Genomic DNA, 15,630 nt, shown 5'->3' with positions numbered 1-15,630 from the left:
AAGCATAGATTTTGTTTTGGTTCATTTCTGTGTCTCTGACCTAAACAGTGCTTGCGCACTTAGCAGATGTTCACTAAATGTTTTAGGATGAATGCAAGAATATTATCAGTATCCTTCTCTGAGCCTCAGTTTCCCCATCCGGAAAACAAGACTAGCCCCACTAGGAGGAATCATAACAAGCAAATCCTGCTTGGCAAATCTGGATTCAAGAGAAGCCCCCTTAAGTCCTCCCTCTGTTAGTTAGCTTGCTGCTGCTAGACAACTCTTGTATACAAAGTCTGGGGCTGTAACTATTACTCCTGTAACATCATTATCTATCTTCTAAAATGTGACATCCATCATTAGAGGCAAGATTTTAGGTGATGCACAAACAGATTAAATGGTAATGGTTTTGTGTTTATTTTAACTGTTACATTCTATTTCTGGCAAGCGATGCTGACTTCCCTGGTGGTGAAGTGACATTTTCTTTTAAAAGAAATTTGTTTTATTATTTTTTAATAAGCCAACTTAAAGAAAAAAAAATTAGATAAATAGCGGAATAGGTGATATAAAGATCAACCAGGTCGTGAGGAGATGACTGAGGTTTGGGAAATGGTGTCACAGCTAAGAATAGCAACTTCTGTTTATTGGACATTTATTCTATGCCAGTGACAGGGGCTTTACATGTAGGCAGCTTATGGTGAATATTTTCCATTTGAGGAAACTGAGGCTGTAAGAGATGAAGTCACTTGCTCAAGGTCACGCAGCTAAAAATTAGTGAAGTTGATTCAAATCAAGGCCTAGGAGTCTTTAGACTCCAATTCCCTGCCTCCTCCTCCTCCAGCTTACAGTTTTAGAACCTGAAGCCCAAAGAGGCCATGAGGGCCTGTGCTTACTCCCAAAGCAGCTGAAATGGAAAGAAGTGCGTGGGTGAGAAGATAGACATGGTTAGATATAAGGGGGTGCAGGAGGAGTCCAGGGCCATACCTGGGTCTCTGGCCGGGTGACGACGTGGGCAGAGAGGACATCCCTGAGTTGGAAATCAGGTAGGACAAGGAAGAGGTTTGAGTGAGTTTGTCGGGGGAGTAGTCCAAAAGACAGCTGGATACACGGGTCTGGGACTCAGGTGAGATGGAGGGACAGCAGGCAGAGTGTGGGGATCGACTAGTGATGTCTGTCTTGAGCACAGGCATGGAAAGTGGCTGTGAAGGTTGGCTAGCCCTGGGATTGGCCATCTCTTAGGTAGTAGAGGGTAAGTTTACTCCCTGAGTATCACTCAGCTGCTTTTCAGTGCGGGAAAGTGAAAGCTGGAGGGGGCTGGAAGCACAGGAGGCCTTGCGTTTTCCACAGAAGTCTTTATTACAGTGTAAATCCAAGCTCAGGCCTCCCCTGGGCCCCATGCAAAGCCCCGGCGTTGGGGCTACTGGCGTCCAGGAGACACCAATCCCTCACGGCGCCTCCAGCGGCGGGGTCACGGAAGTGTAGGGCGGGTGCCCTATCTAGGCAACTACAAGTCCCAGCAGGCCCCGCGGCCAAGGTGCCTCGCCTTTCCCAGGCTCCTAGAGCAGAGCCTCTTGGGAAATGTAGTCCTGGCCGCTCAGGCAATTTGCGCAAACTCCCAGGTGTGAGTGATCCTGACATCCACCCGGAAACCGCTCCGGCTGAGGCGGGGAGAGGGTGGGGATGGAAGGGAGATGGAGAGGGACAGAGGGGTACAGAGGGTGGGGGCAGGCGTCCCGCGGGCAGAGACACCGCTTTCATTCGGCTTTGGCTTTGGATCCGGAGACTGCGGCTGCTGCCGAGGCAAGGGCTCCGGTCCCTGGGATCTTAGCTCGGATCCTGAGGGAGAAACAGGTGGAGTCAAAGGGTGGGGCAAGAAATAGGATAAGTCTGTGAGAACTAAGGGGGAAACGGGATGGAGGAACTGAGTGCCCAAGCCAGCTCCTGCTCTCCACCTACTGGCCTGAGATGGAATTGTCTCTCACCCTTTAAGAAGGAGGCATTCAGCCCCAGGAGGTTTAGGGACAGGAAATATTGGGGGTTGGAGAGCATTCCCAAGTTTCCCCATTCCATTCCCCATCCCATCCATCTCCACCACATGCCCTTACTTAGCTTTGATGTGGCTCAACTGATTGGTCACCAATCCCACATACTGGTCAATCTGGGCCTGGGGAGACCAAGAAGGGGTGAAGGGAGAGATTGGAAGGGGTTCTTCTCCCTAATTCATTCAGGAGGCTTTTCCCTTCCCCATCCTCAAATCAGGAGTTGAGGGAGTGGCCCACCACACAGTCTTCAACTCTAAACCTAATAAAATACCCTTGGAAGTCAGAAGATCAAGTTGAAGTCAGAAGTTCATTTGACCACACTGTGTAGGAAGCAATGTCAGGTAGAGACACAGGAATCTGCAAGTGAGTTTGTGTCCTGGACATTATTGTTACTTTTTGAGTGAGTTGCCTGTGTGTGTATTTAGAGGACATTGGTATTGAGTCCCTGGGTGGATTGAATTTAAATACTAGTTTAATACACAGTGTTAGTTGACTCTGTGAGTCTCAGTGATTCTGGCATGTGAGGGAGTTAGTTAAGACAATCTCTTTGGCAGAGACGTGTAACATTTGGCTCTCAGCTGTGCTGGAGAATGTCATAAATGGAATCCCAGTCCATCTGCCTGTCTCTGGATAGGATATATGTCAGTTGGCCCTGTTTCCGCCAGTGTTCTGGGTAACAGACATCCCACCTGATTTAACTGAAATGTCAGTCCCTTGCAGTTTCAGGGAGTGAGGGCATCAGTCAGTCCACCTGATTGGCTGGGATGGGTGTCAGACCCAGACTATGTGTAGGGATAAATGGCATCAGTCTGTCTGTCTGTCTGCAAATGGAATATGTGTTTGTCAGTCTCCAGGGGTATCAGGGTATCAGGAGAAGGCATTCATCTGTCTGCCTGTTTCTGGCTAGGATGAGTGTTACTCAGTCTCACACTGTGTCAGGGAGAGAAGACACCAGTCAGGCTGCGTCTAGAATATGTCACATTGGACCTTGGGTCACTGTCAGGGAGGAGTATCAGATAGACCACCTGCCTTGTGCTGGGACATGTCAGTCAGATCCTGGCTCTGCCACAGGACACCAATCGAATTGCCTGTCTCTGGCTGTTGAAATATCTTATTTTGACTCCAGTTGTATCGAGGAGGGGCAGCAGGCAGACCACCTGTGCCCAGCTGGGGCATGTGTCCATCAGACCCTGACTCTGTCACGGAGGGGGCACATCGGCTTATCCTCCTGTCTCTGGCTGGGACATCTATCATGGGATCCTGGCTGTAGCGAGGGGCAGTCAGACCACTCATGTTTGGCTAGGATGCTACCAGCTGAGGGCCTGTCACACTCACCTGGTGCTGTCGGTACAGCAGAGGAACTGTGAATAAGCCAATCACTCCTGTGGGCACAGTAATAGGGATCAGGGTTCTCCCAGGAGTTTAATAGCTCCATCCAGAGCCCTGTCCCCCACCAACCCCTCAGTGACCCACGCACCCACCCCCACCCCCGCCACAGCCTTCCCAGCTCACCCAGAATGAGGAGAGTCAAACCATTGAAGACGGCACCCACGAAGGTCAAGATGTAGAAGAGAAGGGCCAGCTGAGGGTGAGGGGCAGGGTCAGCAGAGCCGACGGGGTGCTCCCCAGGCTGGGAACTTCCCCAGCAATGGCCCTCCTACCCACCAGGGGCAGGGACGTGAATATTGGGAACCCAGGAGGGAGCAGGGGCTTCCAGGCACCTTGAGGGAGTCCACGAGGTCTTCTACCAGGAAGAAATGCCGCAGCTGCATGGCCACAGAGACCACGTGGGAGGCCATCTGCTGGGACAAACGTTCTGTCTGCTCCCGAGTCAGGGTCAGATCCACATCCAGGTAGGCCCTGAGATAACCAAGGTGTGGGAGGTGACTCAGCGGGTGGCTGGGACAAGGGCAAGAAATGAGGGTTGGGGAGAAGGCCAGGCCTAGATGGAGTTGGGGGTCAAGAGACAGGATCAAGGATTAAGGGTCAGAGGTTAGGGCTGGAAGTCAGGGATCATGTGGGAGATAGAAGCGGAGATGGGATGCGTCAGGGCCAGGGTGAGAAGTCAGAGCCTGACTTGAGGTCATGGGTCCTGACTTAGGTCCAGTGCTAGGGTCTGGGCCGGGGGTTCTCACTGGAAAGGGTTGGCGCCGTCCCCCCGGTGCACGGCCTGCAGCACTTTTCGGTAAACCCTGAGAGAGATGGTGCTGCAGAGCAGCAACAGGGCCACGTGGGCGGCCACGGACACGATGCTAAAATGCAGGAGGCAGAGCAGGGAGACCATGAGGCCCGTGAAGACCACTCCCGACGTCCTCGTGTCCTTCCAGTACAGCAGGTCCGCCACTGTGGAGGGAGGGGGTGGCGATCAGGCTGGGGTTTGGAGCTTGTCTGGCTGACCTCTTGACCTATTTCCTGTCTCAGGGCTAAACCATGACCTCTTGATGCACCTGTCTGAGCCTTAATCCAATTACCCGATTTTTATTTGTCGTCTTTTATTCCATTCTTGCCTCCTCTCTTCTCCTCCTGGAAAACCCAAGTTAACTGTCTAGTAAGTCCCCTTAAGCTTACTTCTGCCCATAGATTATGTGTGGGCACAATTTGGGGGTTAAGATGGTACCATATATATACTCTTCTACATCCTGCATATCTCACTCTACTTTTTCTCCTAGAATTCCCTCTTGGTCAACTGGAATAGCTCTTTTTTTTCCTGTTCTATTCTTTGTATATAATTGAAGTATAATTGGTTTACAATGTTGTATTAGTTTCTGATGGACAGCATAGTGATTTAATTATATATACATTCCTTTTCAAATCCTTTTTCATTGTAAGTTATTACAAGATATTGAATATAGTTCCCTGTGCTATACAGTAGGGCCTTGTTGTTTATCTATTTTATATGGACTAGCTTTTAATTCATTCTTTTTAAAGGCTACATGCTATTCCATGGTGTGACTTCACCATCATTCATTTTATTCAACCACGTATCTATTGCTGGGTCATTTACTTTGTTTCCTCCCCCCATCCCCTTCCCCAGCAGTATTGCAAATACCAGCCTCCTACAGATATTCTTACCTCCAAGAGGTTCTATTTCTGAGATAGAATCCAAAGGGTGGAATCATCACTGGGTGGACTAATTATGTATTTTCAAATGTCATAAATATTACCAGATCGCTTACTAGAAAGACTCTAACAATCCTTATTTTCATGAGTAACATGAAAGTGATTTTTTCCCAGCATCCTGCCCAGCAATGGGTGTTATTGTTCTTTTTATTTTTTGCACCCTGACCAGTGTAGTTAGCTCCTTGATACTCCTACCAACACATTTATCTAAGTCTAAAATATGTTAATAACACTATCCTCCTTCCTAGGCCTTAACTCAAATTTTTGATATCTTTCTGAGACTCATCTCCCTTTTTTTTCTTTTTGTATTCATGCACGTTTAAATTAAATTCTCCCAAGCCCAGCCTAACCCCTGACCAGTGACCTGGGGACCCCAAAGTTTTTCATCTCACTCATCTAAACTTTGAACAGCCCTCCCTGTAATCCACTCCCCTTTGAGACCTGAACTGAGAGCCCAGTATTCTTCCATCTACTTCTAGTCTCCATCCTCCGACCCTTACTCCAATCAAACTGATCCATCCCAGCCAGTCCCCCTTAGAGTCTGACTCCCCTCACTTTTGTATCCTCCCTATCACATCCTCCCACCTGCCTCTAACTAGGGCAGACCTCCCCCGTAACCCCTTCCCTACAGGCTCCCCTACAACACCTAGAGCCAGTGAATGGGGGAGGGACGGGGTCGCCCGAGGCGGGGGCTAAGTTTAGGCAGCTGGGGGGAGGGAGCCTCACCCGCAGCTGTGCTGGCTCGTCTAGCTCCTGAGTGACAGCGCCGCCTGGGCCTGAGGCTGGGGGAGGGGGCCTCCCCGCTCTTCGGTCCCAAAGCTCCAGCTCGAGAGGGAGGGGACCCCACACCCTCTCCACGCACTCCTTAGACACCCCTGCAGCCCCTCAGCCCCAGCCTGCAGCTCTGGGGAATTTGGGACCAATAGGAAACATCCCCCAGACTTGAGGGAGATAAGACCTAATCTGGACCCCTTTCCGCGATCCCCCAGCACCCCCGTCCCGGCCCGCCCCGAAGGCCCACCTTTACTCCCCATCTCGGCTCCGAATGAGAGGCTACGGACACCGCTGCTTCTCAGGGATTTTGCCCACTTCAGTGGAACCAGAGGGAGGGAGTAAGGGGGCGGGGCCCCTCTGTACCCAGCCAATGGCTCTCCACAGAGGTGGGAACAATTCCAAAATGGGATGGCTGTCTTTGTAAACAGCCAAAATCAGTGATGTCTACAACTAACCTACAGGAACCGTTTGTGGAGGCTGAGCATACTTTAAAATAAGGCGGGGTCTATTTACAACTGGCCAATGCATGTGGTTAGGAAAGAGGAGAGTTTTTAAAAAGTGTAGAGTTTACCTTTAAATGCCCCATGGCCACATTCAGAAGAGAGCCTTTTTTTTCCTCCCCCAGGGATTTGGCCTCTCCAAAATCAGCCTCTAGGGGGAGCACTCCAAAAGAGGGATTTTTTTTTTTTTTTTCAGCAATCAGCCAATGCTAATACTCCAAGGAGGGCTAACTTCTCAAATGGGCGGGGGAACTGTATAAAAAGAGCCAATGGTAATCTTAGGTAACAGGAAAAAAATTTAAGGGCGGAGTTTATGATGTCTTGCCAATAGCAATACCTCCTCCCTTCTCCACTCTCCTCCGTTCCTTCGCGAGGCTGGTCCCTTAAAATTCCAATCCTCCACCCTCGCTGTAGTCCAAAGGAGCACTTTCCCTGACGCAGTTTACCTAGAAGGTATGGTTCCAATGTGAATTCTGATTGGTCCGTGCTATGGAGGCACTGCCCCGTGATTGGCTCCCGCTCCAGCTGCCCCCACAGCTCTTCCTTCTCGACCAGCGAGGACTCATCCGGCCAAGAGTTTGAATCCCGGGATCGGGGAGGGGATGGAGTGCGGGCCTGAGGGGTCCCAGAGCCAGGGCTGGGCTGCGGAGTCAAGACTTCGGGCGGTGAAGACTGAGCGAGTCCAATTTGTAGGTCCAGTTCTGGTGCGTTAGAGAGAGAAGGCTGTAAGCTTTCACCTTGGAGGTGCCCGAAGGATAGACCACCCACCCCTTGTGGCTTCGGTTCCAGCACCTGGGACATCTCACCTTTCCTAGCCTCTCCAGCCTCCGATCCATCCGGCTCCTCGTCTTCTAGTGGGGTGGAGCTACTTGTGGCAGAGTCCTCCCCGGACCCTGCTCCCCGGGCCGCCCAGCCCAGCTGGTCCAGCTTGAGACCCAGGTCCTCCAGGGGACGCTCCGCCGGAGGGGCAGAATTGGGGTCACCACGGCGCCCAGGCTCCGGGGATTGGCTCAGGCTGGGGATGCTCTCCAAGCTATCGCCCAGGCCAGGCTGAGGGGGTGGGTCTCGCGGCTCCGAGACTGAGCGGCCCTGGGGCCTTGGGCGGCGGGCAGCTGAATCCCTGCGGGCCGCAGAGCCCACCACGCCATCAAAGGCAATGTAGGAGAAGGTCAGCTCCCGGGGAGTGCCCCAGTCCTGCGATGTGGTCTCTTCCTCGTCATCCTCTGAGAATTCCCGGGCTGTGTGCAGCTCACGAAAATCCGAGTCGTCATTCCCTCCTGCCGTGAGCAAAGGAGGGCATGAACTCCTCTGACCAAGACCCTGACCCATTCCCCTTAATCCGTTTACCCAGCTTTGAGCCTCCTCAAGTCCCACTCTCACATCCTCCCTCTCTACTTACCTTCTGTAGAGTCAGGGGTAGAGGACGCTGTAGATGGAGCTTCTTCTGCGAGAAGGAAAGAATCAAGGACTCTTAGAAGCTTAGACTGCCCGAATTACAGAAGTAGTGTGCCAGTCGTGGAAACTTGTCCAAAATAAGGAATCTTAAAATTTTAATCATAGGACCCTTAGAACATTCTGCATACAGACTGTAAAACTTTAGTATCCTTGCTATCAAGAAGCTCAGTCTTAGATGTTCCAGTCCAGGAATCTCGATCTTCAAATTAGGGATTTTAGGAGGTTTCAATTAATTAATTATTTCAACAACCATTAATTAAGTGCCTACTATATGGCAGGCACTGTTTTAGATCCTGAGGATACAACTGTGAATAAAACAGACAAAATCCCTACTCCCATAGAGCTTATACTCTATAGGAAAGACAGACAATAAACAACCAATTTATGGTACTGGGTGCTAAGCTTGGGGAGAAAAATCAAGACAAGGGAGGAGAAAGTAAGCGGGTGTTATTTCAGTCAGGGTGGTGAGGAAGTCTTCTCTGATAACACTTGAGTAGAAACCTGAATCATGTGGGGAAGCCGCAGGATGTCAAGAGAACCGTCTTCCAGGCAGAAGGAAAAGCTACTGCAAGCACTATGTTTTGCATATTTGAGGAACAGAGAAGTGTGCAGATGTGAGTGAAGCAGAGTGACTGAGGGAGAGAGGGATGGGACATGAGGACAGAGAAGTAAGGCCAGGGTGGCAGAGGCAGGTAGCGAGATCAAGTAGGGCCTTCCTTTGTAAGCCCAGGTAAGGAAAATATCTTAGAATGTTGGGATGATACTCTAAAATGTTGAAGTAACAAATTCTCAGGATTTTGGCATCTGGACTCTCAAGACATGCAAGTGGCCTAGTCAGCGTTGAAATCCCCGGCTGTGAGGGTGTGAGACAGAGAATGTTAGACAAGGACTGTTATAGCCCTGGGCTCGGAGATCATGAGGATCAGATAAGACATTTTCATTTGTGGAATCCCGCTCCTTGGAGCTAGCTTTGCCTACAGGAGATGCTCAATACCCCTTGGAAAGTGAAATCAGATGTCCCCCACCCCCACTTCGTTTCTTCAGCTGGGAAATAGGAGGCCAGGAATCAGAGGCAGGGAGCGGAGTGGGTCTCCTCCTAGGTAAAGCCACTGCTAATCAATGGTATTAAAGCCCGCTAAGGACCCAGGTGTCCTAGCCCTAAACCAGGGATGGCTGTTTCCCGGGGACAGGGCATTGGGCATTTTGGGCGAGGTCGGAGCTTCCTCTGAGTGTGGGCAGAAAACGGAGGTGGGATGCAAAGATGGGTGATGTGGGAGTGGGGGATTCAGACCCCTCTTCTCCACCCTGGCTCTACCCCTCCATTCAAATCCCCTCCCCGCCGGCGGCGGCCAGCACCAGGGCGAGGGGACAGCTCCCGGAGAACATTCTCAACCCCCGGCGGAGCCCTGCGGCACATCCCAGCGCCCAGCGCGCCCACCGCCTGCTATCTCCGTGCCCCCCACTTCTGCCCTGTCTCATTCAGGTTCTCCTGGTCAAGTGGCCCCCATCGCCTCTAGAACACGGGGGGGGGGGAAGGGAGAGCTTCCTTTGTCTCCTTCGCCTCCTCCCCCATCTCTTCTCTCCCCCGGCCAGAGGCTGAGGAGAAACCCGGGAGGAGCCCACCCGGGCCTCTGGGCCCCACACCAGGCCTGAGCCTCCCCCTACTCACTGCAGTGGGCGAAGACCGGCAGGACCTGCCCCATGGCCCACCTCGGGCCTGCATCGGGACCCCCGCCCACTCCGGCCACGCCGCCCTGGGCCTGGGGCCGCGGGCGCTCATCTCCGCCGCGCCCAGGACGCCGCCGCCGCCATCCTCGCCGACTCCTCCTCCCGGGCCGCTCCAGCAGCCACCGCCGCCGCTGCTGCCGCCGCCCTCAGCTCGGCTTGGCGGAGGCGGGCGGGGCCGCTGGTGGGGGGAGGGCACTGCAGCGCGAGGGCCGGGGGCGGGGCCAGAGAACGGAGGGGCGGAACCTGAGGGATGGCGAGGGGGCGGGGAAACCCGAGAGGATGGAGGGGGCGTGGCCTTTCTAATAGAGGGGCTGAGCTAGGACCGTAGGCTGCTGGGCCAAGAAGGCATGGAAGGCGGCCTGAAGGGCGGGGTCTAAAGAGAAGAGGGTGGGGCCTTTATGGAAGAGGCGCCAGGCCTAGGGTAGGGTGAGGGGCTCAGGGAGAGAATGATGAAACAGCCTAGGTAGAGAAGATGGGGCCGTGGATCTCAGAGTGGTTTGGGGTGGAGCTAGAGGTGGCACTGAGGGGACGGTATAAAGATTCTACTGCTGAGAGGTAGAGTATGAGCCTAGATTCTCAAAGGGAGTGAGAAATGGGGCGGGAGGAAACTACTCAAAGTTTGAGACAAGGGGAAGAGCTCAGACATGAGTGGGGCTTAAGCCAATTTAGACTTATTCAGGTTGGGCGGGGTCAGTTAGAGACAGAGAAGGTAGAGGCGCAACCTTATCGAGAGTAGCGCAGAACAGGCAAGGGAGGAGGCGCGGCACAGAAGATGGGCGTAACCTGGAGTAGGGGGCTGGGCCTGCAGTTAAGAGGCGGAGCTAGAGGCGGGTCCAGGACTGTCCCAATATTAGAAGCTTGTGAGGCTGTGGGTTTGAATGAATGGGCGGAACCTGGAAGAGAAGCAACTGAAACCAAGAAGGGAGGGGACGAACTAAAACAATTAAGGATTTAAAGCTTTTGAAACCGGGGACGGGACCACTGATTATGAGCGGAGCTTGGACAAAGCAGGGCTGAGGACCCGAAGCCTAGGGTTGTACTGAGAATACGAATTCTAGAGATCGTTTCTCTGTAACCCTTGTTTACTTCTGTGACCCAGTTTCCTCTTCAGTAAACTGGAGAAGATGATATAAAATAGTGTGTAGCTCATGATAAGTGCTAGTGTGTTATTATTTTTCCCTGACCCAAACTTCAAATCTCGCTTTGAAGGTGCGAGAGAGGAGAACGAGGAGTTCAATCCCTTCTAGTGACTCGACTTGAGTGTAAGTCAAGGGCATAGGAAGATTTAGGTGGTTTAAAATCTCAACGGTGGAGGGGATTAGTGGAGGTGACGAGGGTGAGGGAGCGGTTAGCAGGTGCAGAGGGTGGAGTCTTCCCGATCCCCAGGCCGAAGGATGGAGGCCCTTGCCCGCCTGCTGGAGCGTCTTCTCTGGCCATCTCGCAAGGAAGAAGAGGCGGAGGAGGAGGAGGAAGAGGAGGGGAGGTCTCCGGACGGGCCTCAATCCCTTCTGGACGCGCCGCGCTGCGCCCAGCGGCCTCATGGGGGTGTGGCGGCGTCGTGTGCCCTGAGCTTCGGGGCGAGCTCAGTGCAAGGCTGGCGAGCACACATGGAGGACGCTCATTGCGCTTGGCTCGCGCTACCTGGGGTGCCCCCAGGCTGGTCTTTCTTCGCAGTCCTTGACGGCCACGGCGGGGCGCGAGCCGCCCTCTTTGGCGCGCGCCACCTGCCGGGCCACGTGCTCGATGCTCTGGGCCCCGCGCCCCACGAGCCGGAGGGCGTGTGCAAAGCGCTGCGCCACGCCTTCCTGAGCGCAGACGCACGCCTGCACGCGCTCTGGCCCCGCGGCGAGCTCGGCGGCTCCACCGCTGTGGCATTGCTGATTTCCCCGTGCTTTCTGTACCTGACGCACTGTGGTGACTCCCGCGCGGTGCTGAGTCGCGCCGGCGCCGTGGCCTTCAGCACCGAGGACCACCGGCCTCTCCATCCCAGGGAACGCGAGCGCATCCACGACGCAGGCGGCACCATCCTCCGCCGGCGCCTCGAGGGTTCTCTAGCAGTATCGCGAGCACTAGGAGACTTTGCTTACAAAGAGGCTCCAGGAAGGCCCCCTGAACTGCAGCTCGTTTCCGCGGAGCCTGAGGTGACTGCCCTGGCACGCCAGGCCGAGGATGAGTTCATGCTCCTGGCCTCTGATGGAGTGTGGGACGCGATGTCTGGCACTGCCCTGGCGGGACTGGTGGCATCGCGCCTCTGCTTGGACTTGGCTCCAGAGCTTCTCTGCGCGCAGCTGTTGGACACGTGTCTATGTAAGGTCCTGAGGGCGGGGCTTGAGATCTTTGAAGAAAGAACCTAAGGGATTTTAGCGGAGGAGGAGCTTTGATGGAGAGGCAGGAATAAAACTAGAAAAGGAGTGGAGCTCCACTAAGGGGCAGGGCCAAAATATGCAGAGGGCGGAGACTGAGGGAAGACTTGTGGCAAGATGGGAGAGTAGTAGTGTTAGATAGGCAAGTGGGTGGGGTTTAAGAGAAAGGGCCTGGGTTTTTTGGAATGGGACAGCCCTTAGACTTAGGAGTGGGCCCTAAGGTATGATCAGTGGCTGAAAGAGGAGCAGCTAAACAGCAAAGTGGGAGGAGCTTTGGTGAAGGGAAGTGGTTCTCTTTAATAGAGTGGGGCTAGGACAGTGAGAGGGCATAGTCTCAGGGACTGGTCCTTGTGAGAGGCCTGGTTTAGACTGGCAGAAAGTTGGGATTTGAGAGAAATGGATGTAACCAGATTGGGAAGAGGCACTAGAACCCAGGGAATGTTGGGAAACTCTATTTCCAAGGGCATCCAACCGTGTCCCACCAGGCCCTCTTTTCTCCACCTTCTCCAGGGCAGCCTGGACAACATGACCTGCATCCTGGTCTGCTTCCCGGGGGCCCCCAGGCCTTGTGAGGAGGCCATCAGGAAGGAGCTAGCACTGGACGCAGCTCTGGGACACAGGGTTGCAGGTGAGCAGGTGCCAGGAGCCCAGCAGAAGGGGTGGTCGCCAAGGAGGGGCACCCCCATAACTCTTGCTTCCTTCTCAGAGCTATGTACCTCTACCCAGGAGCCTCCCAGCCTGAACACAGTTTTCAGGACTCTGGCCTCTGAGGACATCCCAGATTTGCCTCCTGGGGGAGGGCTCTACTGCAAGTAGGTTGGGGTGGGGTAGGGTGGAATGGGAGGAGGGGTGGTAGGGTGGAATGGGAGGAGGGTCTCCTCCTGAGGGCCTTCCTTTGCTCTGCAGGGCCACAGTCATTGCTGAAGCTTATTCTGAGTTCTGCCAGGCCTCAGCAGAGCGCTGGGTGGTAAGGACCCTGTGTTCCATAATCTTTCTCTTAGAAACATGTAATCCAGCCCCCTCACACTGCCCCACCTCCTTAAGTGAGGGGGAAATTGAGGCCAGGGGGAGAAGGGCCTTGCCTGATACATTAATAAATTCTCACTCCTGGTCCTGAAAATTGTGCTAGGCATGATGGGGGTGGGGGGATGCTGAAGCAGAGAAGAGACTATGCTTGCCCTCCAAGAAATGTACCCCCTACATTGCTCTGTGAAGCCCTATCATCCCAAGCACCACCCACTCTATCCCAGAATAAGGCAAAAAAATTCAAGGAATGTTGATGACCCATACCAAAGGCTGATTGCGCTGCAGAGACCACCATAACATCTCTGAGGGTGGTCCAGGTCTTAGATGAGAGAGGTTGGGCACAGACAGCCTATTTGGAGATGTCCAAAGAAGTGGTGGACGAAACCACATAAACTGAGGTATGGGGTGGGAGTCAGGGAGGAAATGTGAAGTAGGAAACCTGAAAGCCTTTGCAGGGCAGAGAAGGGAGTTTGGTTATTACCAATTGGAGGAAGGCGGTGGGGGGTAGGGGGATTGTTGATAGTTTCTCAAGAGTTAAAGGAGGTGTTTGTCAGGATTCTTTCGTGTTGTGAAAGGCAGAAGCCCCCATTCAACCTGAGAAAACAAACCAGGGGATTTCCTGGGCCATGAAACTGAAGAGTTCAGAGACTTAAGGCATGACTGCTCCAGTTGTCGGATGATGTCATCAGGAATCGTCTCTTAGTTTTAGTTTCTCTGAGTTGGCTTCATTCCCAGGCAGGGTCTCCGCTTGAGATAGCAGAGTTGCACCTTCAGGCTCATATCCCAGGAGCCTACAATCCCCAGTGGAGAGGGCGCGCCAGTTTCCCGGTAGTTGCAGCTGTGGTTCCAGAGCTGGTTCCCATTGGCCACACCAGATCACGTGCCTGACCAGTCACTGTCTCTGATTGGCTAGGCTAGGATCACAGGCCCATCCCCCCTCGCTCGGGCTTGGGGTTCACACCAGGCAAAACTGAGGGACTAAGAGATGGGGAATCCTGGTTCCTCAAAAGGAAAATAGGAGTGATGCTTCCAGAATACAGGGGAGTAAGTGCAAAGATGTAAGGGGTTCCTATTCCCACATTTTATGTTACAGAAGGGGCACAATGGGGCTGGGCCACCCGCTGGCACCCTTTCAAGCTCTGCCTTGGACTTGGAGGCCTGACATGTACACAGCTGTCATCCTTTGGGGACCCTCTGCCCCACTGGGGCCTCAACAGAATAAAGGAAGAAAACTCCCCTTCCTCGGCTGTGTAGACCAGCGGAAGGAAGGCAAGCCAATGGAGGAATCCCAGAATGTTTATTTCCCTTTCTCCTACTTCCCTCTCAAATGAAGTCTTATGAGATAGGGGAAATTGCACCCGTCAGCTAGACTGCCCCCCCCCCAAAAAAAACCCAAGCACAACACCCCCCAAACCAAATGTTTCTGAAATATTTAGAGCTGAATGGACCCTGAGAAATCATACAGTTCAATAACCTTCTCTTCCCTTTCCATTTTTTATCTGTTTGGGGGTAGGTAGGGGGAAGTTTGATTAAATTTTCATTACATAATTCAAAATACATTTTTCTTGCGGAGGTGGGGGAAACACAAACATTATTTGCCCAGTCCTTTGGCAACTATGTATTGGGCACCTGCTGTCTGCAAGGCCCTGCTCATAGCCGTCAGCTAAGGAGACCCACTGAGGTTTCTTACCCCCAAAACCTCCTAGTGTGAGGGGTGGGGTGGGGGGACAGTAAACAAGGGAACCCATAAATAAGGTAATTTCAGACACTGACAAATGTCTCAAAGAAAATGAAACTGGAGGACGTGATAAGCCAATGTCTAGGGGAGCTACTTTGGTTTTTTTACATTATTTATTTTTTGAATGGGTAATAAGTTCACTTGGTTTGAAATTCAAAGGGCACAAAATGGTATAAAATGAAAAGTCCCTCTCGATCCCCCATCCAACAGCCACTCAATTTTCCACCTGGGGATGAAGAGGGGACCACTGAGCAGGAACCTAACACAGAAGTAGCCAACCATGCAAAACCCCAGGGAAGAGTGTCCCAAGGTGAAAGGAACAGTCAGTGTGAAAGCCTAGAGGCAGGACTGAATTTGGCATTTTCAAGGTGAGGCTTGAGATTACAACCATCAAACTCCATGATCCCATCCCCTGTCCCCAGTGGACACCCCTGCAATGAGTCGGAGTGATTTTTTTTTTCAGATCTTTTATCGGGCATGTACACACACATATATATGGTACCTTAGGTGTTTCCTTGATTTTTTTCATACCCTATGTATCATTTGGCAGTCTGGGTTCTTTGTTTGTTTTTACTCAGTAATGTGTTGGAGAATTCTTCATGCCACTTGCACATCTCATTCTTTTTAGCTGCTGCGTAGCACTTCAGACAAGAGATGTGCAATGGTTTCACCGTTCATCATCCTCTTGATGGACATTTAAGCTGTTTTCAATTTCTTGCCCTTACGTCACTGCTGCCATAAAGATCCTTGATCAGGCTCCTGTGTCCATATGCAAGAGTTTCTCTAGTACAAGGGTCTGCTACATCTTTTGTGCAGCACTTGAGCTAAGAATGAGTTTTACATTTTTAAAGGCACACAGAAGTCCTCCCCTCCTATTTCACAGATGGGAAAGCTGAGACCCA

At 52.6% G+C, this 15,630-nt stretch overlaps 2 protein-coding genes across 3 annotated transcripts; one reads left to right on the top strand and one right to left on the bottom strand.

The window, feature by feature from the left end:
• Positions 1-1,314: 1,314 nt before the first annotated feature.
• Positions 1,315-9,763, bottom strand: RTN2 (reticulon 2). 2 transcript variants are annotated; one of them, XM_032485796.1, is made up of 10 exons: positions 9,543-9,763; positions 7,818-7,862; positions 7,225-7,695; positions 6,865-7,119; positions 4,160-4,367; positions 3,746-3,884; positions 3,537-3,606; positions 3,360-3,406; positions 2,088-2,146; positions 1,315-1,818 (listed from the first exon to the last, which is right to left on the bottom strand). In XM_032485796.1, the coding sequence occupies exons 1-10, from the start codon at positions 9,574-9,576 to the stop codon at positions 1,737-1,739; spliced, it is 1,410 nt and encodes a 469-aa protein (XP_032341687.1). In that variant the 5' UTR covers positions 9,577-9,763; the 3' UTR covers positions 1,315-1,736. The 2 variants fall into 2 exon arrangements, with proteins under 2 accessions (XP_032341687.1, XP_014410321.1); XM_014554835.2 differs by lacking the exons at positions 6,865-7,119; positions 7,225-7,695; positions 7,818-7,862; positions 9,543-9,763 and adding an exon at positions 6,166-6,302.
• A 908-nt stretch (positions 9,764-10,671) lies between these two features.
• On the top strand, positions 10,672-13,450 carry PPM1N (protein phosphatase, Mg2+/Mn2+ dependent 1N (putative)). The gene is made up of 4 exons (XM_032485794.1): positions 10,672-11,913; positions 12,475-12,592; positions 12,671-12,776; positions 12,871-13,450. Exons 1-4 carry the CDS (start codon positions 10,996-10,998, stop codon positions 13,079-13,081), a joined length of 1,353 nt encoding a protein of 450 aa, XP_032341685.1. The 5' UTR covers positions 10,672-10,995; the 3' UTR covers positions 13,082-13,450.
• Positions 13,451-15,630: the final 2,180 nt, after the last annotated feature.

Source organism: Camelus ferus, chromosome 9 (assembly GCF_009834535.1).
Source record: "Camelus ferus isolate YT-003-E chromosome 9, BCGSAC_Cfer_1.0, whole genome shotgun sequence".
NCBI lineage: Eukaryota > Metazoa > Chordata > Mammalia > Artiodactyla > Camelidae > Camelus > Camelus ferus.
This window is presented reverse-complemented; position numbering and strand designations above follow the sequence as displayed.